The 25,158-nt window shown below is 41.0% G+C and overlaps 3 protein-coding genes across 14 annotated transcripts; 2 read left to right on the top strand and 1 right to left on the bottom strand.

Moving 5' to 3' along the window:
• The first annotated feature begins 2,479 nt into the window (after window positions 1-2,479).
• Window positions 2,480-6,612, top strand: sgk2b (serum/glucocorticoid regulated kinase 2b). Of its 3 annotated transcripts, none has more exons than XM_078252975.1 (12): window positions 2,480-2,753; window positions 2,933-3,008; window positions 3,125-3,197; window positions 3,464-3,489; window positions 4,022-4,079; window positions 4,163-4,246; window positions 4,318-4,377; window positions 4,696-4,808; window positions 5,096-5,315; window positions 5,403-5,558; window positions 5,646-5,735; window positions 5,834-6,612. In XM_078252975.1, the coding sequence occupies exons 1-12, from the start codon at window positions 2,726-2,728 to the stop codon at window positions 5,993-5,995; spliced, it is 1,146 nt and encodes a 381-aa protein (XP_078109101.1). In that variant the 5' UTR covers window positions 2,480-2,725; the 3' UTR covers window positions 5,996-6,612. The 3 variants fall into 3 exon arrangements, with proteins under 3 accessions (XP_078109101.1, XP_078109100.1, XP_078109102.1); XM_078252974.1 differs by having other exon boundaries at window positions 4,318-4,449; XM_078252976.1 differs by lacking the exon at window positions 4,163-4,246 and having other exon boundaries at window positions 4,318-4,449.
• LOC144519667 (putative transmembrane protein 244) lies at window positions 6,583-8,341 on the bottom strand. Its single transcript, XM_078252977.1, has 6 exons — window positions 8,246-8,341; window positions 7,849-7,934; window positions 7,238-7,311; window positions 7,020-7,145; window positions 6,883-6,927; window positions 6,583-6,790 (listed from the first exon to the last, which is right to left on the bottom strand). Exons 1-6 carry the CDS (start codon window positions 8,276-8,278, stop codon window positions 6,696-6,698), a joined length of 459 nt encoding a protein of 152 aa, XP_078109103.1. The 5' UTR covers window positions 8,279-8,341; the 3' UTR covers window positions 6,583-6,695.
• An 876-nt stretch (window positions 8,342-9,217) lies between these two features.
• Window positions 9,218-23,426, top strand: l3mbtl1b (L3MBTL histone methyl-lysine binding protein 1b). 10 transcript variants are annotated; one of them, XM_078252968.1, is made up of 22 exons: window positions 9,218-9,305; window positions 10,999-11,133; window positions 11,374-11,569; window positions 11,686-11,899; window positions 11,978-12,128; window positions 12,353-12,404; window positions 13,060-13,154; window positions 13,283-13,387; window positions 13,481-13,616; window positions 13,747-13,838; window positions 13,938-14,089; window positions 14,941-15,044; window positions 15,398-15,483; window positions 15,570-15,680; window positions 15,779-15,893; window positions 16,107-16,206; window positions 18,208-18,405; window positions 19,486-19,587; window positions 19,690-19,754; window positions 19,850-20,022; window positions 20,305-20,367; window positions 21,954-23,426. In XM_078252968.1, the coding sequence occupies exons 2-22, from the start codon at window positions 11,023-11,025 to the stop codon at window positions 22,080-22,082; spliced, it is 2,550 nt and encodes an 849-aa protein (XP_078109094.1). In that variant the 5' UTR covers window positions 9,218-9,305; window positions 10,999-11,022; the 3' UTR covers window positions 22,083-23,426. The 10 variants fall into 10 exon arrangements, with proteins under 10 accessions (XP_078109094.1, XP_078109093.1, XP_078109092.1 ...); XM_078252967.1 differs by lacking the exon at window positions 9,218-9,305 and adding an exon at window positions 9,340-9,541; XM_078252966.1 differs by lacking the exon at window positions 9,218-9,305 and adding an exon at window positions 9,568-9,640 and having other exon boundaries at window positions 14,941-15,017.
• Window positions 23,427-25,158: the final 1,732 nt, after the last annotated feature.

Genomic DNA, 25,158 nt, shown 5'->3' with positions numbered 1-25,158 from the left:
GTTGTTTTTGTCCGTTTTATGAAGATACAAATTCCTAGAGGAAGAAAGAAAAAATAGAAAGGTGCACTTCACGAAATCCTCTGGTTTGCTGTCTCCATCTACAGGACAGATGAAGTACTATTGCTGTGTGTTCAGCATGAATAATGTACTATACTGTATGTGGACTATACAAATTACTTATTGCATTAAAACAGTCTCTGCTAACAGATCTCAGACTGTGTGGAAACAACCATGAGTAAAAGACATGACAGAGACATTACTGATGACCTAATGATAGGGTTAAAACACCCGCTTCATTGACCTAGGCTGGTGATGATGGAGATAATGGAGCCAGAAGTTGCAATAGGGCTCATTCTGCAGACATAGTTTGAACGGGGTTTACTGTTACTTTCCCTCCTGTTGCCATGGATGTATAGGCTGGTTGAAGCAGAGAACCTGTCCTGTCTGGTTGGGGTTGGCTGATCTTCTGAGTGGGTTTCCTCTCTTGCAGGAATGCTATTTGACCGTTGAGACGTGTACATCGTGTTCAGTGTCACCTGTTGCTTGCCTGGAGAAGCAAAAACCAGCTCTGGCCAGTTCCAATGATATTAGAGTGATGTGACAAGAGGTGTCAGACTGAGCCAGCCCAGCACTGTAACAGAGAGGGACCTGCCCCCTGTTGCTGTCCGAGGATTAGCTTTCTGCAGCAGTAACCAAGACACCCTGTACCAACTCTGAACCCAGCAGCTCCAAATTTAGACACTGAGACACAGGGACAAACTTAACTTGACTTCAAGTCCCATTTATCAGAGCCACACCCTCTTATTCTGACCTCATGCTGTATTCTTCTATTGCTCACTTCCAGTTTAAGAACATACTTCCAGTTAAACCTTTGGAGTTATTTTATCTCGTGACAAAGCCCAGTTTTAGCCCAGATATGAGTTTATAATGCCTTTTGTTTTTACTAGTAGAAGAGATTCATTTAGTAGGCCTATACCTCTTTGTCTCTCTCAGAATAATTTGTTTACCGCCAGCTGAGCTTGACTCATAGTTCCTCTTCCTAGTTCCATTTATTATATAATCACATGAATTGATATGAATGTGTGGTTATGCATTTTAGTCCCCAACAGGAATTGGATTTGGATTAAATAGTGTCTGTGCATGTCTAGAGTGTATATCAACTGTTGTGATATAAAACAACCAGCCACTAATGGCTGTATGTACATGAGATGCTACAGGAGTTTGGTCATATATCACAAAAATGAAACTGGGTCTGTGAAGGTGTGGACAGGTCCTTACTCAGGCATGCAGCAGCCACATGAGACAGAAAGGCAGATACAGAGCTGTCATGTTCTGGAACGTAGTAGCCTAGTTTCTATGACCCCGTTAACTATCCTTAGGTTGCTGCAAATCTCAGGTCATAAAACTAGTCTATATTGTGTTATGTGGTGTGTAGGCTATTGGCCCTCATCTTTTGCACTATTCCTTCCAGCCATATTGGTCAGTGAATATGGTATAATTTATACATTGATTTCAGTATTTGTCTATCACACACGCAAATTAATTCAGTTGGCTACATATTTAAATCTTAAATCTCAGACTATAGGCTACTGATGTTGCACTATTCCTTCCCTCTCTTCAATTGTTATTGTATAGTTTTTGTAAATTCTATTGTGTTGTTATATACTGTATACTTAACAGTATGTTTTATATTTCTTACTGTCCTTTATGTTTTTATTCTTTATATGTTAAGTGAGTGTTGTACTTTGAGAGCAAAGAACCGGAATCAAATTCCTTGTTTGTTTGTAACCCAAACCTGGCCAATAAAGCTGATTCTGTCCCACTATCAGTGTTGCCGCCCATTCTAGCCATTACTGGTTTTATACATCCTCCTAACTTTGACTAAGAAAGAAAGAAAGAAAGAAAGAAAGAAAGAAAGAAAGAAAGTTATTTTTTATAAGAGAGTCACTTCACCGACCGCGTGTCTACGGCAATGAGCTCGTGAGCATTCGGTTCCACTTTTCTCAATGGGGCACGAGTTCAGTCTGCTGCCTTCACGTACCAACAGCTCGTATCCTGAGACCTGATGTAGGTCTATTTTACGACTATTTTCCACACGCCCCCTTTTGTAGTATCGTTAAACTATAAATCATCAGTAAATGATTTATTAACAATTATAAACCCTTACTAGAAAATGGCACCATTAGTTCTTAAATGTATAACAATAAATATTATTAGTGACACATGAAATTAACCTAGGCCAACTCTGACTAATTTAGAATTGAACTACTAAAATAAACAAAATAAGTAGGATAACAAATAGGTATCAATAACTAACTTATATACATATATGTATTATTATATTTTATGTGTTTCTGTTGTTGGCATTTTGAAGCAACGACAATATTTTCATAAATCATTTTAGGTTGTTCATGTGCGCATGCATAATTATTTCCACATATCCGAGGGAACTTAAACGCAGCATTGCTGGTACTCTGCGTCTCCTACGTCACGGTCTTTAAACTGAGCAGCCACACTGAAAGTTTGGGACAAGTGGGCCGTCTCTGGTGCTGGACAGTTCGTCTTCGCTGTCAACCTATTTTATACAGTCTTTGCTGTCAACTAACACTATCAACATATTTTTTTTTTTTTTTTTTTACAAGCCTCCCAGGTCATTCGTCGTCCAGATAACCGTGATTTAAGACATCGGCCGTTGACCTAGCTAGCTAAGTAACGTAATGCCAAAATGAGAGGGCTTGTTTCATTTTTCGCAGGTAAGTTAAGGATATATATCAAGGCTTAGCCTCTTTAAAACATTCAAAACAAGTTGACGATATAACAGTTAGTTATAGTAAATAGTGTCATAACATTAAGGCATGTCAAACTCATGGCGACCCGAGTTACTGTTGAGCTCTAATGCAAGGGATCAGCTAACCCCCTGTCTGTTTTACAGCTCTGCTCAAGGGGAAGAAAGTTGCCTTCAGCGATTTCTTACACAAATATGTTTCCAGTCAGCAATTCTGCCGACAGTAAGTTTGCAAAAAAACATGTTTACAGCTTTTTTACTTTGTGTTGAATCTGACTTTTTTATTTTTTAAAACAAACAAACCCACATGTAACTACTGTTTTGACCTCCTGATTGAAGCCTGGACACCCAGAAAATCGTTCGACGACAGAGCAGGCCGAGAAGAGAAAAGAAGGAGAGAGGCACAGTGGTGGTGAGCAAGGTTCAAAATTAACTTTTTCGTCCACCAGCCAAATGGCTAGTGAATGTTCAAATGTCACTATCGACTCAATACATTACCATTGTTTTTTTGGCTAGTGAGTGAAGCAAATCTACCAGCCACTTGCATATTTTAACAGCATTTGTCTAGTAGATGGTGCTAATTTTGTTCTGTTTTTTTAAGACTGTGCTGATTGTTGTTTTTGACAGATGGTAAAACTGAATCTGACCTCCTGACCTTCATGTCTTCTCTCTCCTCAGAGCTCAGTGAACTCAGAAACTTCACAGTAAGTCATTTTACCACTTGATGCCAAAAAACAAGATATGACAGGGAAAAAAAAGGTTCTACTGTTTTGCTTCACATTTCAGAGCAACTCTTTCTGTAGTCATTTGAGTAACTCTTAAAATATACAGTACAATATAGTTTACACCCTATTCCAATGATTAATAATGCTTTATTTGTCAGGAATAAACTGTCACAATTCAAAAATGCTACATGCAGTTAGAAGTCATAATTTTTGACTTGAGGATGTGACCAGAAGGTAGGGGGTATCCATGGGAGGGCCCCTAAGTGTTCCCGTGATCCCTCATCACAGGTTATATGGCCTTCATCTCAGATTGTTTTACTTGAATTATTTTTACAGTGAGTATTCAGTATTCCACCAACAAAGCGTGTATTTGTTCATGCATTATAATAGCCTATTAACTGGTCTGCATAGCATTAATAAATCATTTATTAACCACAAATTTGTTTTTTAGTGATTAACAGTTTAGGAGTATGGCACATATCTGACAGTTTTCTTTTGTTGTGTTAACCAGGATAAAACCATCAGATTTTGACTACCTCAAAGTAATTGGCAAAGGAAGCTTTGGAAAGGTAGGTTTTTTTTTTTTATTCTTGTAAGTGTGCTTGTGAGATTTTTGTTGGGACATTAATCAAATCAGCTCAAACTTTTACAGGTGCTGCTGGCAAGACATAGAAATAATAAAGGCTACTATGCTGTAAAAGTGCTGCAGAAACAGATGATTGTCAAGAGGAAGGAGGTAAACTGTCTGTCTGTCTGTCTGTCTGTCTGTCTGTCTATCTACTTACTGTATCTGTTGTGTGTCTGTAGCAAAAGCACGTGATGGTTGAGAGGAGCATACTGCTGAAGGGACTACAACATCCATTCCTGGTGGGGCTCCACTTCTCTTTTCAGACACGAAACATGCTCTACTTCGTCCTAGACTACGTTAATGGGGGGGAGGTATGTCTATTTAAAAAAAGTCTCTCTGTCAACTGTGGTTGATTGTTGAAAACTGGGGGAATGACTGTGAGTTTCCCTTTGCCCACAACCATTCAAACTGTTGAATGCTAAAAATGCTATTTTGAGATATATATATACACACACACACACACACACAAACCTTTAACATAACAACAACAGAAATAGTTACAAAGTTCTTAAGCCTAACCTTTTTAAAGATGCCCCCACTCATGGGTTTGTCCTTAGCTTTTCTACCACCTTCAGAGGGAGGGGTCATTTCCTGAACCCAGGGCTGCTTTCTACGCTGCAGAGATGGCCATGGCGCTGGGCTACCTCCACTCTCTTGACATTGTTTACAGGTACACACACACACAAATAAATAAATAGACAAGCCATTGCAAAGTCACTCTGCCGGGTTTTTCTTGGCTCACTTCATCTGCTCGATTAAAACGTTCACTTTGATAAGAGAGCTCTGCATAGAAAATGTTATCACTAAAAACCACCATGTCCTCCAACACCACATTAAAAAAATAATGAGTAAAGAAAAGTGAGGTGAAACCAGAGGTAAAACAAAACAAAAACCGCAATATCAGTTGAAACAAGTTTTTTGTAACCAACACTTTTGTCCCATCTGTTTGTCTTCCAGAGACCTCAAACCAGAGAACATCCTGCTGGACAGTGAGGGTCATGTGATGCTGACTGATTTTGGGCTTTGTAAAGAAGGGGTGGCCATGGGTGGGATTATGCATACATTCTGTGGGACTCCGGAGTACCTTGCTCCAGAGGTGCTACAAGGACACCCATACAATCCTGCAGTGGACTGGTGGGGCCTCGGCACTGTGCTGTTTGAGATGCTCTATGGACTGGTGAGTGCTGCAGGTGAAACAATCTTTTCATCATATCACCTTTTTCACAGTCTTCACCTTACTCCATCTCTCTGTCCCTTCTCTCAGCCTCCATTTTACAGCTGTAGAAAAGCAGATATGTTTGAGAACATACTTCACGCTCCTCTGCAGGTGCATAGTGGGGGGTCTCAGGCTGCCTGCTCACTGTTAGAGGGATTGCTGGAAAGAGACGTCTCCAAACGCCTAGGTGGGAGCCGTGACCTTGTAAGTGCTCACAAAAAAAACACAGAGAGACAAGAAATGATGCAAATACACACATAACCATAGAGGGTCTAATTTAAATGTGTCCAGGTGGAGCTGCAGGAGCATCCTTTCTTTGGATCTATCAACTGGGAAGACCTCCTGGCCAGGAAAGTTAGACCCCCGTTCATCCCAAAAGTGGTATGAGTGATTCAGAAATGAGTGGGACGCACTGTTTTTTAAATCCAATGCACAGTGTACCCAAGTGTGTTTATTCCTCTCTCCTCTCTCCTCTCCAGACTGGTCCCTGTGATGTCGGCTACATTGACCCCGTGTTCACACGTCTACCTGTCCCTGCCTCTGTGAATGAGAGGTGCCAGGTGGGTGGGACCAGCGAGGCCTTCCCAGGATTCTCCTTTGTGAACCCAGTGGAGTATTTGGCAGCAGAGCCGGTTTCATAACAATGCCAAATCCTCCGGGAGTATGTTTGTTCAAATATTTATTTAAATTATTATGTCATAAATTATTAAATCAAAGTCTATTTTTAAACACTTAAGCAAAATGATTCTTACACTAACATGGCATGTTTCATTGGTTACAGTATATATTTTTTACATTATTTGTTATTTTAAGCATCAGTTCATAATGTGAAATATGCTGGTCACTATGTCATAAGTCCTATATGCCTTAATGTGTAAGGGGGATGGAAACAAATAATTGCACAATCTGAAGCTTTATTTTTTTAACACTTTACATTAATCTCTTTTAAATATACAACAAACATGTATTGCAACTTTCCCGTTCTGCTATTACATTCACAGTTTACAAAAGTTACTGAAATTACTTTACAGGGTGCCTTAAAACCCTGTATAGGAACAGAGGCATTGTGCATCACAAGCAAAATACAGAACATCTTCTTGTGGCATTTACAAAAAAACGATAGTCTGTTGGCAAATGTTAAACACAAATTGGACCCAGCTCTGACATTATATATGATGGGGAGGAGTCTTTTTTTGTTGTTGTTGTTGTTGTTGTTGTGACAAACACAAAAAGCATCACTCTAACGGGTGTCTCCATATTGAGAATCTGGTCTGATCCTTTCTACCTCACTTCACAAGACTGTTTATGAAACAGTTCATACACAGAGCAGCTTCCTGTCTGTCAGTAGAAGCTGAAGGACGCGTAGCTCTGGTCACTCTGGCAGGTGAAGTAAGCTATCAGCTGACCATTGCAGATCATCAGAAACAAGCCGCTACCTATGAAACAACAGAAATATAGAGCATCAAAAAGAATTGAGCTCATACAATTCAATGTACTTACTATAAATTGCCAATTATGTTTGTTTCACCTAAAGCCAGCCACCACTGCCAAACCGTGGGAAACTCCAACATCACTGCAACATGGAAACAAAATGTGCAGTTTCACAAGACATTCTGCAATTTGTGTGTACACCTGGGTAGATGTGTTTGCAAGATTTCCACTCACCTAGGCTGGTGATCATTACATGCAGAATTGTGATGGTGAGGGCGTAGTCCCACACCCGTCTCCTCACTACTGCAGCAAACAAAAGGCCGCTGCAAAAGTAGGTGAGCTCCAAGGACAGGAGGTTCACTGAGGAAGACCAACATATGAAAAAAAAATACAGCAAGTGAAAAAAGTCCATGCTCATTGTTGACCATACTGGGTGCATATAGTCTATTTACCCAAGTATTTGGAGTTAGATTCAGCAGGTTCGGTCTTAAAGTCAAATGGAATCAGTCCGTCAAAGTCATCCAACCTAAATGACAAGTGAGAACTGGGTTCAATATACAATAAGAGGGAAAACTGCTGTCAGCAATTGCAAAGAAAGTGTGTTAAACCACTGTAAATTGTAAACATATCTTAGATCTTATGTTGTCTACCTGGCAACAGGTAAAGTGAGGCTCCATGGTGTGGATAAAGTAACTAAATCTCACCTCTGCGATCACTGCTGCAATTTGCTAAAACGGATCCATGGCCAGATTAACCCACTATAACCCACTGCATTGTGTATGCACATACCACAACCTCCAAATACAAACTGCAGACCACATGGCATCAAATTTCACCTACAGAACCAGTAAGAATACATACTGCCTGCTCTGGTTTGCTATTTGTTATCTTTTTTTAAAAACACAATTATATTTTATACACAATTTAATATTCACCATGTAAGGACAACAGGAACTAAAAGAAAAAAAGTTATTGCGGTATTTACAGGAGAGGTTGATAATGATGCTTTCGAGGGCTGGTTTGCTTGCGTGTGCCTGTGCGCATGCGTGTGGGAGATTCTCACCTGAAGGCACCGAAGCACACACTCCCAATCATGTAGAAAAGAGAGTAAAATATGACCAGGCATAGCAGCAGATTGAAAAGCACGGTCTGTGGGATTGAGACAGAATATATCACAATATAGCATTTGTGCATTACACACATCCACGCAAACACTAACCTGGAGCTACGCAGTCCAGGCTATCAGACTGCAGTAGGAAGCAGACAGCGACTCTATGCTGCAAAACCTGACCTGCTGCATAAAGTTTAGATTATGATCTGTATGTTACAAAAAATAGACCTCAGACGTACCATTAGGCTACTTGTCATATATAATCTTATTTGATCGCACATGATTTCCCTACAGTCGATCCCGAATGATATACTGACATATTACACATGACACTGTAGTGTCTTCTTACCTTCGAGTCGACCGCTTTGCCTTTTAATGCCATATCTCATGGTTTATACTTGATGTTATATTACAAAATAATCAGGCTGCAGCACGATAGCCTACGAGCCCGTTAATCCCCTAGAAAACTGGACTTCTTCTGCCATCTAGCGACAAACACAAGACACAAACCAGCGCCGCCGGCCGCACAACGGAGCACTGAACTCATTTCACCTCGTATCAGGGCGGCCTTTGTTGAATGAAATAAACACCTTTCTCTCTATGTACCTGTTAGCTAGCATCTTAATACATCCCAATGGATAATATGGCTATTTTATGTTTAGACGGTGTGTATTTAATCAAAAGTAGGCTATGGCTAAAACGGCGCAATAAAATATGTAGCTTTATTAAACCGGAGAAACCATAACCGCCCTATGTGGGAGGGATTGAATACTGCAGGATAGCTGAGATGATGTGGTTCAACATGAGTATTTGGACCATTAGTGACTCAACAAATATCAACAAATCAATCTAAAAAACCCAGGAAGGAATGCACACCCATAGTTATATATATATTAAATGAAGTAGATTAGCTGTCACATTAAAACCATGTATCCAGTAATGGAGATACAGCCGCTTCGTGGCTTCTTGGATGTTGAATTTCGGCCAAAATGTAAACCCGTGTTAAACGTAGTGTTTGATTAGACTAAACACAATATATTTTTATATTCATCCTTTCCGACTTCATTCAACGTTACTGGTTAAGATAGTCATCATGTACCAGCCGAAACTGCACGTTTTAAGAAACAAATCAGTCCAGAATATTGTGTAGCACGTTATGTGGGTCGCTTTTTGTTCAAACATTTCGCTTCGGGTGATTTTACAGGCCTGAGTATTTAATCCTACAGTTAGCACCGATGTGTACAAACTGATTATCGCCTGTGCTCGGATTGCATCTACACAAATGAGCTGTTTGACGACCGATGGTTTGTAACTGCATCCAGTTCAACAGGGGAACCAACCGCTCCTCAACGGTAATGGAAGACACTGCAGTCCCTGCGCTCCAATGATACACAGTCGTACTTCTTTAGGTAAATACTTTAAGGCTGTTATGAGCAAAGGTGGAACATGAACTCCAGGCCATCGATAGTATTCGTTATATCGGCACTGAACAGAGTTTTGGGCGTGTTATAAGTGTAAACAGGCCTAGTATTGACCACCGATAGTAAACTGAACTTTTCCGAGACCCAAAGTTGTCAGGCAGCGCATCTTGCACGCATGCGCATCCTTCTATCCAGCTCTAAATAAGAGTTAAAACAGAAACGAGGTGAGTTCCACATTTTTAAACAATACGGGCGTTAATACTCATTTATTGCCGTGAACAGTAGCACAGTTTGAAAAAACGGCCTTCGTCATGCTAATTAGCGTAAGTTCACATTATTTCCACTCTGATTTAAAACGGCGAGAATAAATCGTTTTTTTCAAGTTTCTATTGAAGAAATTAATCACGCAACAATGTTGAAGCTCGTAACAGTAGCGCGATGTTATTGCGAGTGTACGTGGTGTTTTGCGAAATATTAGCGTTTTGCTAAATGCGTTTTCCTATTGTTATTAACCGGGAAACTTATTTATTACAGATTGTCCTTAGCTGGCTGCATCCAGTCACAATGCTACGGCTAGCAGCAGTCTAGCAATCCTCAGTTCAGTTGAACGGAGTGGAGCTAGCAGACTGTTAGCTTCATGTCTTGCTAGCAACCTGGGCTGACATTCCGTGACAAGGGGAAAGTGAAGAAAATAACTCGAGTGACGGAAAACACAAAGTCAGGAAATTACACAGCAACCATTTGCCTTTGTTCGACGCGTAGAGGCTTTGCATGATTTGTTTAAATGGGTAACTTGAGTAATTTACATAGTTTAAACGTGTTGGTGGCCTCTTCCTATGCTCCGCCATTTTGTACAAGACGAATGCTAATCATGGGCGCTCCTACATACACTTTATTTATGGCTAGAATAAAACTGAGGTATCAAGTGCAAAGTCAAACTTAATCAACATCTATTAGCTCGGGCTGTTGTTTACTTTTGACATGGTTATGGCCACCATGAAAACAGAAAATATCACCTTAATTCAGTGTTGAACATGCGTCAAGACTAAAACGTTATATCGTAATATTAGTCGGAATAAAACGTTTTTAAGTTGGGCCAGTCAGTACAGAAAACAGTGTTCTTTTTAAAATCGATAAACAAATTACCCTCTCCCTTGTTCATAACCAGGCAAACAGCCGGTTTTAAGAGATACTGTTAAAAGAAGGAAAAGATGAACTTGTGTGGTTAACTTCAAGTTGAGACATCTTTCCTCATGTTTGTCAATGATCCTGATGAAGGTTCACTCTAATGGGGCCGTTTGTGCACGTATTTCCCTGTTAGTTGACCAGCAAAACAATATTATTATTGACTGTTTTGTCTGAAATCGAAGTGCATGGTGTATCCTGCAAGCAAGAACGCAGTCGCCATCTAGTGGTGATGTTGGGTAATGTTGTTTACAAGTGCAGGTAGAAATTGTTGTCTTTGGGAGCTACTTTGTAGATAAAACCATACAGGGGGGCTGCTTCTCTGTGATAATCACGCACAGTCAGCACAATAGACGGAGAACAATACAGTGATTTGAGTCAGATTTGTGGACTGAACATTTCTATTCAACCTTTGTGAGATTTTGAACACCTGTAACTTTTTTGTGTCAGTTGTCAGTGTATGACAATGTCTTTAATGTGACTGTTGTCTATGCAGGTCGGGGATATCAGAGGAGTGGGAATGACCGACACTCCACCCAGTGATGGCCCCTCCCAGGGAGCAGAGTTTGATATGATGGGTGCTCTGGACTGGAAGGATGGTATTGCCACACTGCCAGGCAGTGACATCAGGGTACGAGTGAGATTTGTGTTCCTGTCCAGGATCATCTCATCTTAAATTTTTATTAAAGAAAACATTAGCCTTCAGAGGAAAAGAAAGAGAGATATTTCATAAAGGGTATGCCATATATTTATTGAATGTGACTATTTAGGCTGTCAGGAGACAAGATGAATTAGGGGGGGACGTACCACCTTAGCTCCACAACTTCCTGGGAGAAACCTTGATGAGCTCTACCTCACCTATGTCTTTCAGTTCCGCATGACAGAGTTTGGGACTCTTGAGATTGTCACAGACCTAGAGGTCAAAGGGCAGAAGGCAGAGCCTAATCGACAGACCTTGGACCCAGCACAGTCTCACACTCCTACCCCTCCACCAGAGGGCCAATCACAGACTGGCACAGCCACAGCTCCAGCCAATCAGAGTCAGACAGGATTGTCTCAATGTAAAGGTATGACGGCACATGTTTTTAACCCTTACAACTTTGTTATTGTAAAGAATTGCAGTGTTTACTTTTTATGCTCTCCATGTCAGTTTCAGCCCTTCTTTCTCTGCTTTGTACTCTAGCAAGCGGTCCTGTGCTTCTCTCTTTAGAGGAGGGCCCCAGTATGGAGGGCCCCAGTGTGGAGGTTGGTCCCAGTGTTGAGGTTGGCTCTAGCGCAGACATGGACCCAAATGGGAAGATTACAAGATGCCGGGCCTGTGGTGGCCATGTTCCCCGGGATGCCCTCCTTCAGGGCAAATTCTGTAGCTCCATTTGTGCCCAGCCCTCCAGTGGCAGGTAACATCCCACAGCTGGTATTCTCTGACGCCTCTTTGTTGTCCTTCAGTTTTTTTTGTTTTGTTATTTCATCAGCAGCCAAATCTTACCTTTCTACAGATCCTCTCCAGGGGAAGCAAGGGAGAGTCAAAGTGTTGAGTGTGAGAGGCTGGGTAAACGTGTGCGCAAAAAGCGGAAGATCTATATGGATTCTGGTGATGAAGAGGAAGACAACCAAGAGGAACCAGAGGTAAGGAGCATACTCTTGGCATTGGTCTCCAGTTTTGTTCCCTTTCAGCACTCAAGTGTTGCTGTTATAATTGAGGTTTTGCAATAAAGTATCTAATTTAATTTTTCTATTCTGATCATTTCTCTTTTCTTCTTCTTTTGAAGTCGAGAAAATACACAAGATGGGTGAGAAACAAAGTTGATAGTTTTGATTATTGACACATTCTTTCATTCCACCTTTTTTAGGAAAAGGCCAAGACTACCAAAGGCAGAAGAGGTGCCAAAATTGCCAAACTGGGTATGTTAGAGACTGCTGCCACTGTAGAGGGGAGCGAGGGATGGAGAGAGAGGTTTTCTTGTCTCAAAGTGTTTCTAAATCCCATAATAAATGACTGACATGGTTACCTAAATGCAAGGCCTTAACAGGTTTTAAATACAACTCAAGATAAGATAAATTCAGTTTTATAAGTCTTAAAAATGCTGCAGCTTAATGTCGTGCTGTTGTTCTTGTGAGACATTAAACCTCTTGCAGATTGTCCTCTGAGATATCAACTTTTATTTTCAAATTTGTAGCATGCATTTAGCATTTAACAGGTCTTTAAATATCTTACCTTAACTTATGAAACATACAGGCACCCTGTGTCTGTAAGTGTGACACAAGACAGAAATGATGAAGAGTTTATTTTAATTGGGTATTAATTAGGTTCTATCAATCTTATGGGCTAGTTTTCACAGGACCATAACATATAGAGTAATAGATTAAAATATTTTGTACGCTTAAAATATCACGATTTCAGAAAAATGTCACGTAAAGTGAGCTGATCTGAATAAAATACATATAAAACTTGGAGAAGCGGTGTATCTGCATCTGTATGTTTTTCATGAATGTGATGGAGGTCCTCATGCACCAACTACAGTTCATAACACTTAAGTCTTATTTGCCCAACCCTCAGTGACTGCCCCAGCCAATAAGAAACGGGCATGGAGCTGGCCAGCTTACTTGGAAGAGGAGAGGGCCATTGCTGCTCCTGTTAAACTATTCAAAGAGGTATTTTCCCCTCATATACACGGTTTCAATTATTTATTTATTTATTTAAGTATGACCAGATGGTTTTGTTTATTTGGTCTCAGATAAGCCAAATCCTAACTGTGCTATGATGTACATTTGTCTTGCAGCACCAGTCGCTTCCTCAAAGCAGGAACAGTTTTAAGGTGGGAATGAAGCTGGAGGGGTTGGACCCGTCTCACCCGTCTCTGTTCTGTGTACTCACTGTTGCAGAGGTATGTGTGCTTATAGTTTTTTGTGACTAGACCACATTTATTTTTTATCCCCGTTTTTATAATTAAGAATTTGACTGTCCCATTGCCTCTCAGATTCAAGGTTATAGGGTCAGGCTTCACTTTGACGGTTACCCAGAATGCTACGACTTCTGGGCTAATGCTGACTCGTGGGATATGAAACCAGCTGGCTGGTGTGAAAAGAATGGGCATAAGTTATTGTTGCCTAAAGGTAGTGACACACACACACAAAAACAAACTGACAACTCTATCCATGCTTTTACAAACAACTTTACTTACTTACATTAAGTGAGTAAAGTTGCAAGTTACAAACAACTTTACTGAGGAAGTTTGTCTTGTAGGTTGTAAGGATGGAGAGTTTAATTGGAGCATGTATGTGAAGAACTGTAGGGGTCAGCTAGCCCCAAAACACCTTTTCAAGAGCCTCAACACAGTGAGTATTAAGCACACACAATCTGTATACTCTAAGGCCATCAGATTGTTCTTTAATTCAGGGTTTATTTCTGCTAAATGTTTATCTTTTTTATTTCAGTCAGTGACTCCGTCTGGATTTAGAGCAGGGATGAAGCTGGAGGCGATCGACAGGAAGAACCCATCGTTGATCTGTGTAGCAACCATTGCTGCTGTTGTTGACAACCGACTGCTCATTCATTTTGACAACTGGGATGACACATATGATTATTGGTAAGAGCCTGGTTTTGAAGGAAGGAGTATGATTCATAGATATCTCCAAGTCCACTTGGAGGACTGCTGTAAATCCAAGTGAAATCTACGGTAGCTTAATGTCTGTACAACATCAGCATGGTGCCTGTGTATTCACAGGCAGGGTTGGTAACTATTTCTAATATGCACTTTTTTATGTGTTTGAAATGGTTACACCCTTGCAGCAATAAATAACTTATGGGCTCTCATAAAGGAGTGAAAAAGATCCGTCATCTGTAGCTGCTGTAATCCTGTAAAAACGGCCACCAATCGCTGCCTCGCGGCCCGCATGGAAAGAACCAATGAAATGCCTCCTTGCCCCGCTGCATGTACTCTACAGTGTACAAGCCTGAGCTCAATGCGCATCGCCGCTGCATTGCTACGTAACAGTAGTCATGATTGTTTTAAACATTCGGTGATAATATTAGGTGGTTGCCATCTGGTGAATGAGACGTGAAGTAAAATTGTGGGCCTTTCTCCGCTCTGCTCTGAAGCAGCGGCGCCTGTCCACCTCTGTGTGTCCACCTCTGTGTGTGGTGGGAGCCCCAAGGGCAGAGGGAGGGCTTAGACTGAGCCCCGAGGAGATGCTACTTTCAAATCTTGCTAGCTTTTCAACATTACCAACCCTGCCTTTTAAGGTATGAAGAGCATGGAAAGGTATTGGAAGTGAATGTAATAAGGTCTTGACAAATTTGGAAATTGGACAAAAAGTCTGGAGAATTTGGACAAACATACATAACTAGAGTCTATGCAGCTGGAGCACATTTGAAAAAAATGTCTAAAATGTTGCCGTTATTGGGTGCCTGTTTACCTCGTAGTTGTATTTTGTCAAGGTGTGACGCTAGCAGTCCATACATCCATCCTGTGGGATACTGTGAAGAGGCTGAGCTAACTCTGACCACTCCAGCTGGTAAGACACAGACCAAGACACATGTGGGTCAGTATAAACTATTTAAATATACTGTAGGGAATGCATAATCTAACATTTTTAGATATAAAAGCTAATCAAAAAATTTGATTCTGATGAATTATTGTTTACTTTATTAAATTATTGTTTAATCAATGTGTTTGTTCTATAGAAAGTATTTTGCACATTTCTGGTATTTCTAAAATACTGTTGCTACTGTAAGAAAGAATGACTCAAATGATTTATATTGAAGATCATTTTAAAAAGTACATCAATGGTGAAATGCATGCTACTGTCAGTTCCTGTGGATGTCATAATTGTCACTAGTTATTGATCCATGTGTCACAAGACTGAATCTAATGGATCTAATTCCCTCTCTAAAGAATATAAGCAACCCAAGACTTTCTCATGGGAGAAATACCTGGAAGAGACGGGCACACAGGCTGCTCCTGCGCGCGCTTTCAAACCGGTATAACTCGCACACAAAGATTTATAATATGTACAATAGTAGTCTAGATATAGTCATGCGATTGATGTTCTGCCCTGTGTTTGCAGCGGCCTCCACATGGCTTTCAGATTGGGATGAAAGTGGAAGCTGTGGATAAGAGGAACCCCATGCTCATCCGTGTCGCAACTATAGCAGACACAGAGGACCACCGACTAAAGGTACAACGTGGCTCCTCGTCAGGATGTGTTTCGTTTTGCTCTGTGCTCAGCTTCTGTCTAGTTTGTCTTTAATTCGCCCCCCGCCCCCCGTTCTCTAGATTCATTTTGATGGCTGGAGTTCAGAGTATGACTATTGGGTGGAGACAGACTGCCCTGATCTGCACCCTGTAGGGTGGTGTCAGAAAACCGGACACCCACTACAATACCCTAATGGTGAGACACACTCTCTCACTCACACACTCTTCTTGTATGTCCTACCTGATATTTGTAGAGGTCAGTCGAGGTTTCTTCAGAGAAAGATCCAAAATTGTTATTTCAACAGATGAGTCAGCACTGTTTGTCTCTGCCTTCATTTAACATTAAACATAGTGTGTGTGTGCGTGTGTGTGTGTGTGTGCGCGTGTGTGTGTGTGTGTTTTTTTTCAGGCTCCAGTGATTTAGTAACTGCCCCAGGACAAGGATGTCCTACCCCCGGATGCAACGGGGTTGGCCACATTAGAGGACCTCGCTATGGGACCCACTACACGTTAGTAGCACATGCTCAGTTTTGTGCTTTTACAGGGCCTTTCCCAATTCCCAAATCCACATGTTGTTAATCCACAGATTGGCCCAGTCGGATCATATAACTTAACATTCTGATTAATAACGAGTGGGAGAAATAACACATAATTAACAAGGAAAATATGAATGTTCTCTCAAATGTGAACATAGCAGAACTTCATTTGTAAGTGCGTCCCCAGAGAGAAGCTTGAAACAGCAGCTTACGTCATTGATTTTAGAAGTTAAGGGTCTAGTCTCTGTCAAATTTATAACTACAGTTAGTTATATTACAGTTATATTAGCTGCAGTGACATTACTGCGCGCATGGAAACGTTTTTAATTACTGAAAGCAGCCTCTTTAATCATTAAAGTAAATCGTTATAGATAACACTCGTACATTAATACAATACATTAAAAAAAATGTATTCTGGATCCTCGGGGACTGTAGAGGGGTAGTGACGTGTCCATGCGGGTCTCTAGTTCAGAGAAAATAATTCATTCAGGTGGGTGGAGGGTGGATGATTTTAAGCCTACATGTGGATTCGGATGAAGAGATGATCCACGCTTTATTAATGTATAGATAGTGTGTTTGTGTGTACATAATATACTCTATATATTTGTGTAGTTCTTTTCATACAAACGTTTGTAGTGTTTTACACTAAAAGGCTATATATATAGCATACTGTGTATGTATATTATAAATATTTAGGTCTGTTAAATATAACAAATGTACGACATCTGTACATTCTTATCACATTATGCTACATTGTTAATTGAATTCAAAGCAAATATAGAAGTTACCATAAACCCTGTTTTGTCATAAAATATTGTGTATGACAAAACAATGAACAGCTGATGCAGTTGTGCCGCACGTCATATTTATTTGACAGCTCCGAGGCAAAGATGTCTCATGTTTGTTAAATGCCTGTTGCCTCAACTCCTCTCTCCTCGAGTCTCTTTCTCGACTCCTTGGCCCAAATCTCCTGTGGGCGGGACTAAGATGCGAGGAAAGGAATCGGGGATGCACGAACTGGGAATTGGGAATAGGTCCTCTTTGTCTTTGTTTGTTATTGTTGCTCTTTCTGTTTGTTTCCTGTTGTTTGTCAATCTTAATGCTGTATGGCACATATGATTATCACTTACTTTATAGGGAATATATGTAATTCTTTTATATTCATATAACCTGATGCGCCAGATGGTCCGTTACCCAGAACCATCTGAGAACCCGTCTTTGGAAACTGTTTGGAAAAGGGCAGGAACTTTCCCTGTCTATCACATCCGCCATTGTTTTGAACAATCCCTCGCAGCCATCACAAACACCTAAACCACGTAGCTGCCAGTAGCTCCTTACAGTACGCTGATTGGTTCGGTCCGCTGCTGTTTGGACACAAACACATTACTTGAAGCCTGACAAGATAGATTTTTGCGTGATCTGTAATGTGATGTGATTTTGCAAGAATCCAGCTGCCGTGCAAGTCAATTTTCATGGCCTAAATATTCTGAATGCATTTTCTGTCTCAGTAAACGTTTGTTACTTTGCACTTACCCTTTGGTATAATACTTTTTAATATAGGCTACCTTTTATCAGTACATTGTAACCTAAATGCTGTGCAAAGTGCTTTATGAAAACCTCCCTTTCTAAATTAGTATTCATATTTCTTCTCCATCTTTGCTGTATCCGATCACTTTTGCTCAAACAGCACATTAATAGTTTAGTCTAATTTTTATCCATGTTTGGGGACTGTGTATGTAATGCATACAGGAGGAGAAGAAAGAGTCTCAGTGTTCTTAAATGTCATTTATTCTTGTGTGGGCTGCCTGCAGTGTAAATGTGTTGCTTGTGTGTATGTGTAGGAGTTTAGAGTCTTTAAGGTGATATCTATCTCCTTTTTCTTGTTGTAACCTGTTAAACTGCAGAGCATCAAAAGTAGAAAGGGGCGGTTTGTTTTAGGCCTGGGTAAAGTTTGTGTGTCTTTTGTGTGTGCAGTCAGGTGAGCTGTCCCTACTCAGAGATGAATTTTAACAAGGAGGGCTTGCTGCCAGATCGCCTCAGTGGAGAACGACCCCTCGCCCTCAGTGGACCTCATCCACGTGGGCGACGCCCGGATCCTCAGACAAACACTACGACACAGACCTCCTCAACGCTAGACCAGCTGGAAGGAGCTGAAGACTCCCAGGCAAACAGGTTTGTGGCTGTCACTCCACAAAAACAGCATGAACACATCTTAAAAGCCACTAACACCCTAAGCGGGATGGATAAGCACTTCCAGATCAGACTAGTTTAATGATAGCCAGACAGATTATTTTAAGAGGATGGAAGAATGAAGGGGTGCCGTCAATCCAGGAGTGGGCTTGTGAGATGGCTAGAGTGGGGGGCGCTTGAAACAATGTCATATAAACGGTTTGCCAGATTAGATGTCTATACTCGAAAATGGGGAAAGTACCTGTGCTTTCTGGAGGGCTCCTCAGACGCTTTGTGCTGGGGAGAGACGTGTATGATAGGCTTATGGTGTTGTCATTTATACGGGTTTATTTGGTTTGTGGTTCATTGTCAGTTTTATTACTATTTTGTTGAATGGTCTTGAATATTGTAGTTACTGTGTCATCTTTTCTTGACTTTAGTCTGTGGGTTGTGGTATACATCCACGACGTTCCACTTCCGGGATTGCTGCCGGAAATTCCGCCGGATGTCCCTCTTTTCGGGCCGGATGTCCGTTACCTTCCGCTTTCTTTGCGTTGTAATTTTAAACTCCGGTGGATTTCTGAGGACTATGGTTAACTGCTCCTCAGATCTCTGCAGGGTAAATCCAGACAGCTAGCTAGACTATCTGTTGAATCTGAGTTTTCTGTTGCACGACTAAAACAACCTTTGAACGTACACAAGTTCCACCAAAACAAGTTCCTTACCGTGGCTCCACTTAGCACCGCCCAAGACGATTGTGATTGGTTTAAAGAAATGCCAATAAACCACCGCACGTTTTTCTCCCATCCCAGAATGCTGTGTGGACTAGCCAGACCCTCCTCCACAGCGCTGTGGAGATAGGTCTGGCAATGCGAGACTAGGTGGGTGGTGATGACGAAGGGGTGGGGGGGTAGTTGTGGTGTGTTCATGTTGCGAATTGTATGTTTTGTATGTTGTTAAAAGAAATAAAAAATGTTAATCGCAAAAAAAGCCACTAGCACTCCCAAGTGAACTCCTTTCAGTGTTTTGCATGCAACTCTATCCAGTGGTCTGTATCTGAGAGCGGGTTATCTGTGTTGCTAGGAAACCAGTGACATTGGAAGCTGAGCGTTTAGGATGTAACGCTCGGCTGGAGCCACCGGGTGGAGCCAGTGAGCGGAGCCACAATGGAACAAGGCCTAAAAGGTACAGTCATGACACCGTCACACCAAGCTGTGCTGCTGTAGTTCATTGCAGAAGACGTTCTCCTGTATTAGAGAATGACTTCTAACTTGTATGTTTCTCCAGGACGGCTCCAGTTCCCAAATACCTGAAAATGCACTACGTTAAAGAAGAGATTGGCGATAGTAAAGGTGCGTCTGAATGTGTGTAAAATCAGACGTGATAAAGCACGTAAATCACCACCTCACTCCCACTGAATGCTGCCTTCCCTCCTCTTCCCTCTTAGCCTCTCCAGACGCCATCTCTCTCCAGCAGGCCCTCCACGAGTCTGTATTTTCCCCCGGCATCTCTGCCTCCCCCCCTCACCGGGTGGCTCTCTGCTGGGACAAACACTGCCAGCTGCTGCCTGAGGTCCTGGGGCTGACTGCCAAGAGAGTGGCCACTTGGAGTGCTGAGGAGGTCAGACATGCTTACACTCTCACACTGCGCCAACACATGAAAAGCAGACATGCTCCTCATTCACTCATCCAACATGAAGGCATCTCATGTTATTCAGGGAAACTGCCACTGTGCATGAATATTCAAGGAAAACTTTTCTGGTTCTGTGTTGGTGCTCTCTTTCTGCCTGTCCGTTCAATAAAGACATACAAGGCACTTTGATTATTTATTGATTGGAACTTATTGGGTTTGACAGTCTCTCTGACGCATTTAGTGGTAAGTTGTTTCTCTTTTTTTCTTCAGGTGTCCACTTTTGTCAAAGGACTCCCAGGATGTAAAGAACATGCTGCTACATTTAAAACCGAGGTAAGCTAACCAAGACTTGAACCTACTTGAGGGCAATTTCACATCTGCCTTGTTTAGTCTGGTTGAATCAAACCCTGGAGTGTTTACCCCCCTTGGTGCGGTCCGTTTGGGCAGGTATGCGGACCGAAACGACCCGACCGAGACTGCCTCCTTAAGGTCCGGTTACAAACTAATTGCGGTACGCTTCGGTGCGTTTCGTTTGTGGTGACAGCGTGATCCGACCTCGATCCGACCCATCTACCAGGTGTATGCCGCAAGTCTGAGCTAAATGGCTCCTGTAGTCAGGTGTGCTCTGAAATCACCGATGCGGCAGAGAATGCAACCTGTAGCAGCTTGCAACGTTTCTGTCACAATAATACTGTGGTCAAGCTCGCCGCTACTCGCATCTCCGTGATGGAGTGATGCATTTTGGTTCGCTTGGATTTTTCTCCATGTGAAACAAAACTGAACCAAGGAGAAAACGCTCCAAGTTTACAAACTCATCAACTGATTCGGACCAGAGCAAATGAACTACAGGTGTGGAAACGCCCTGAGATTCAACTGATGATTACTTTAATTAACAATTGATCAAGATGATATACTTGTCCACATAATCACTTAATAATTGCAATTTTAATGTATTGCTGCCACCTGTGTATATTCTGATGTCTGACATAAAGCACGTGGAAAAAGGGCCTGAAATGTTTTTGCGTATTAAATCATATTGTAATACCAGTCAGTGTGCAGATTTTGTAGGTGCCTCATTAGTGTGTTTGCTGTGCAGCTCTGCATAAGTCTATGCAGTTTTCTGCATTTTCATAACATTAGCATACATTTTTATATTTCATATTTTTTCAAAGACGCTTTTGATCCACATCTTCTCCTGCAGTTAATGCTACCACATGATTTGTCAAATGTATGATTTCTTTTGTAGATCTACAATAAAAACTCCATTCAAATATCACATTAATCAACTGTAAATAGGCCCATTATGATGACATGTACAGTTTGAGTTATATACTGATGTCTATTAAAGCCCGAGAAGTGCAGAAGTGTGCTCATACCCTCATTTATTCCCATTGCATAATTAACTCAGCCAATTTATTAAAGTCACTTAGTTTTCATAAGATTAAAATGTCATCCAAAAATCATGCCAATCAGAGCGCACAGCAACCACACGCATATTCTTCAGGAAATGCTTATCACGTTTTGCATTTGCAATATTTTTTGCTCAGGATTTAATTAAACTGTTGTATGGAAAGGGGACAGACACAGTTAGTGACTAACCGGTGAGCATAGCGAAGCATTTAGCAGCTAAAGAGACTAAAAACAAAATGAATATTGGAAAATCATTAGGGGGCCAAAAACTCGACTGCAAATAAATAATGTTGCTTCATCACTGCTAGCTGTGCATATCAGCAACTGTTTGCTAACAAGTTTGTCATATTAAAAGGTAGATAATGTCACTGTTGTGCTCACAAGTTGTTCTTGCTGCTGATGGTTAATATGGATCAGCTTCCATTAAAAGAAATCAGAATCTGTAATAGTCAAACACAGTGATATGGAGCAAAACCTATGTTATACAAATTTCCGTTTTTTCTTTTTAGCAAATAGATGGCGAGGCCTTCTTGCTGCTCACCCAAGCAGACATCGTCAAGATCCTGTCCATCAAGTTAGGACCCGCCCTGAAGATCTACAACTCCATCCTCATGTTGAAGAACTCAGACGAGGAGTAAGACCAGACTCTACGACTGACAAGAAATCATTCCCTCCTCACCGGTCCCTCAGTGTCGGTTTCATCAACACTCAGCTATAAGACACTTGATCAAATCCGCCAGAACAGGTTTCGCTCTGCAACAGTGCAGCTTCACGAGAGAAACAAGTGGAAGCCATCATCTCAGAAAAAAACGTCCATCCTTGTCCCCTCTCCCTCCTCTCTCCATGATGGACAGTACTGATCAACCTGAGGGAGAGTTTTACATGATACCATGAGGATTCCTTGACTCTTATTGTGTTTGTTTACCGAATCATTTAAAAAAACAAAAACAAAACTAAAGGCACCTTTAATGCTTCTTAACATTGTACAGTTTCTGAATTGGATTGTGTCATAATTCAGTTGCATTTCCTGTTTTCTTTGAAATGTAATGATGCTTGAGCTCAGAGCAGACGAAACATGACTGCTTTGTTGCATTTTACTTAGCAGCAGATACTTTTTTTTTTTTTTTTTTAAAGCTGCAAAATACAATCGTGAGGTGGCGAGAGGTTTTAAAAATGTGAAACCCTGTGGAGCAGAAGCACTATGTAGTTCAGTCTTTCTCCTTTAGATGGAGATAGTGGGCCACTCCTCAGGCCTGAAGGAAAGAGTTTGATTAAATTGGAGTTGACTGAAACTTAGATTGAATGGGGGATGGTAAATAGTGTGTGTGTGTGCGCATGTGTGTGTGCAAAAGTGACTAAGTGTTTGAGAAATGAATGTCATTTCCCACTAGCCTGTGCGTGTTTCTTTTCTGGTCAGAGGGTTGTTTTGTGACGCTAAGGGCTAAAGTTGAATCAAGGAAACTTGCAGTCTTTAAAGGTGGACGAGACAACAAACCAGCTCTGTTCTTCTCTATCTGCTTTTTTGTTTTGTTTTTGAGAATGGCACATAAATATGAATGTTAAACAGCTTTCAGTTGTTTTTGTTGATATTACCTTGTTTGGTTCATTCACATTGTAAATAGTATACAGCTACAAAAGGACTGTCCTCGCTCCCTAACAGAGTTTACTCCTGCTTGGTTATGCAAAGGCTTGACATCTGTCCACAGGGAAGGACATTGTGACAGTGAACTGAAAAAAAAAAAAAGAGCTTCAATTCATACAAATATTTTGAGAAAAAAGAAAAGAAACCTTGTCAGTGTCTAAGGTAAATCAGCGTGTACTTCAGCAAGTTGGAATGTGTACATCAGCAACTGTTTATATGCAAACGGCTTTTATTTATGTCTTCTTATTTAAAGGGTCATGGTACGCTGTCTTTGGTTTTGAGGTAAGCTGTGGCTGATGGAAAGCGTGTGAATGGATGAAAATAAATGAGATGCACACTGTCTGCTGTCCTTATTTAACCTCAGTCATTTCACCACACACACACACAGACACACAGATAATCTAAAACTGGTCTTTAAGTGTATATGTTTTTAATTATTTACTTCTTTACAGTGGTGAAAGCCACATTCACTTCATGCATTTTTGAGGTACAGTAGTTTGACAAAATGATCACAACTCAAGGTCCGTCTACTAGCTTTTGTTCTGGAGCTTTTAACCATATCATGGCCTTCAACAGCAGAGGAGTTTCCCCACTTTTTTGAAGATCTGTTGACGTGTGAGCTCAGTAGCTGTTAAAAGTGTGAAGGTGCTGTAGGTAGGATTGGAAAGATCCAGGACTTCACCAAAAAATTTGAACATAAACAACTTCTCAGTCCCTCCCCCCTTTCTGCTAAAGCCCAAAACTGTCTCCTAAGCCCCTCCCCCCACAAGGGAGAATGAATGTGTGTGCATGAGCAGTGATTGACACGCAGTTAGAGAGGTTTACTCCTCGACGCAGCGGACCCAGGTTCGAATCTGACCTGCGGCCCTTTGCTGCGTGTCGTTCTCCCTCGGTCTCCCCTTTCATGTCTTCAGCAGTCCTGTCAAAAGTAAATGCCCAAAAAAGAATCTTAAAAAAAAGTAAGCATCAAAATAAGTAGTGGAAAGTAATTACATTTACTCAACAACTTGCTCTTTATTAGAGTGTTTCCATTTTATACTACTTTTACTGTAATACTTTTACTCTACTGCAGTTATTTTCAAATTAAGATTTTATCTAAAGCCAGTTGTTCCCAACCTTTTTGGCTTGTTCAAATTAACAGTGTCTCTTTGGGGCTCCTTGTCAGTTTTCAGATGTGAGTTGTTAGCAAAGAGTGATTTCCCCTCTAAACTTCCCAGATGGTTTGATTTAAATAACTGTTTGAGGCCAAAAGAAGTAAAACAATGTTACATCAAAAAAAAAAAAGATCAGAGAAAAGTCCAAAAAATATATATATTGTTTTACTTCTTTCCTATCCCATTCATCCTCTCATGACCCCCAGATATATGACCATACAAAATAAAATGGATACAAAACACTTTTTTTTTCCTATGTATATGACACTTTAGATGGGGCCCGACCACTATGTTTGGAACCACTAGACTCAACCCTTAACTATTTATAAAATAGTTAAAACAGGCATGTAGTCATGTTTTTTGTTAAAACAAACTGCTCTAGACATTGTTCAGTCTGTCTACTTATTATATTTAGCTTTTTCCTGTCTACTGTGTTTATATACTGTTTACTTATTAGGCTATATCTTGCATTTTTAACTGATGCCTCTTGTTATTGCACTCCCCTTTGCTGCTGTAACACTGCAAATGTCCCCACTGTGGGATGAATAAATAATGATCTTATCTTATTAAAACGAGGCTATTGAAAGTGTTGTGGCCCACATTTTCTGTTACATGACAGTAAGTCACATTTTTTGAGACATGATGTTGCAATGTGGTCGTGGCCATTAAACCAATAAACTGTCTGGTTGTATATTGCTACATGACCCATATGCAAATAGGAAAAACTCAACCACAAACCAGTATGGTGTGTGGGCCATATCTGGAAACACATCGCTGCCTAGCCTAAAACCACCATGCTGTATAGCAACACCTGGCCCCGAAGCAAGAAGCGGAAAACTCACCTAAATGCTGGCTAGTGGTATGTGGGCCATATCTGTTGGCCCATGTGACACCTGTTGCCATTCCTGGAAACTGAGC

This window comes from Sander vitreus, chromosome 6 (assembly GCF_031162955.1).
Source record: "Sander vitreus isolate 19-12246 chromosome 6, sanVit1, whole genome shotgun sequence".
Lineage (NCBI taxonomy): Eukaryota > Metazoa > Chordata > Actinopteri > Perciformes > Percidae > Sander > Sander vitreus.
Note: the sequence above shows the minus strand (reverse complement) of the source record. Positions and strands in the feature narration are given on the sequence as shown.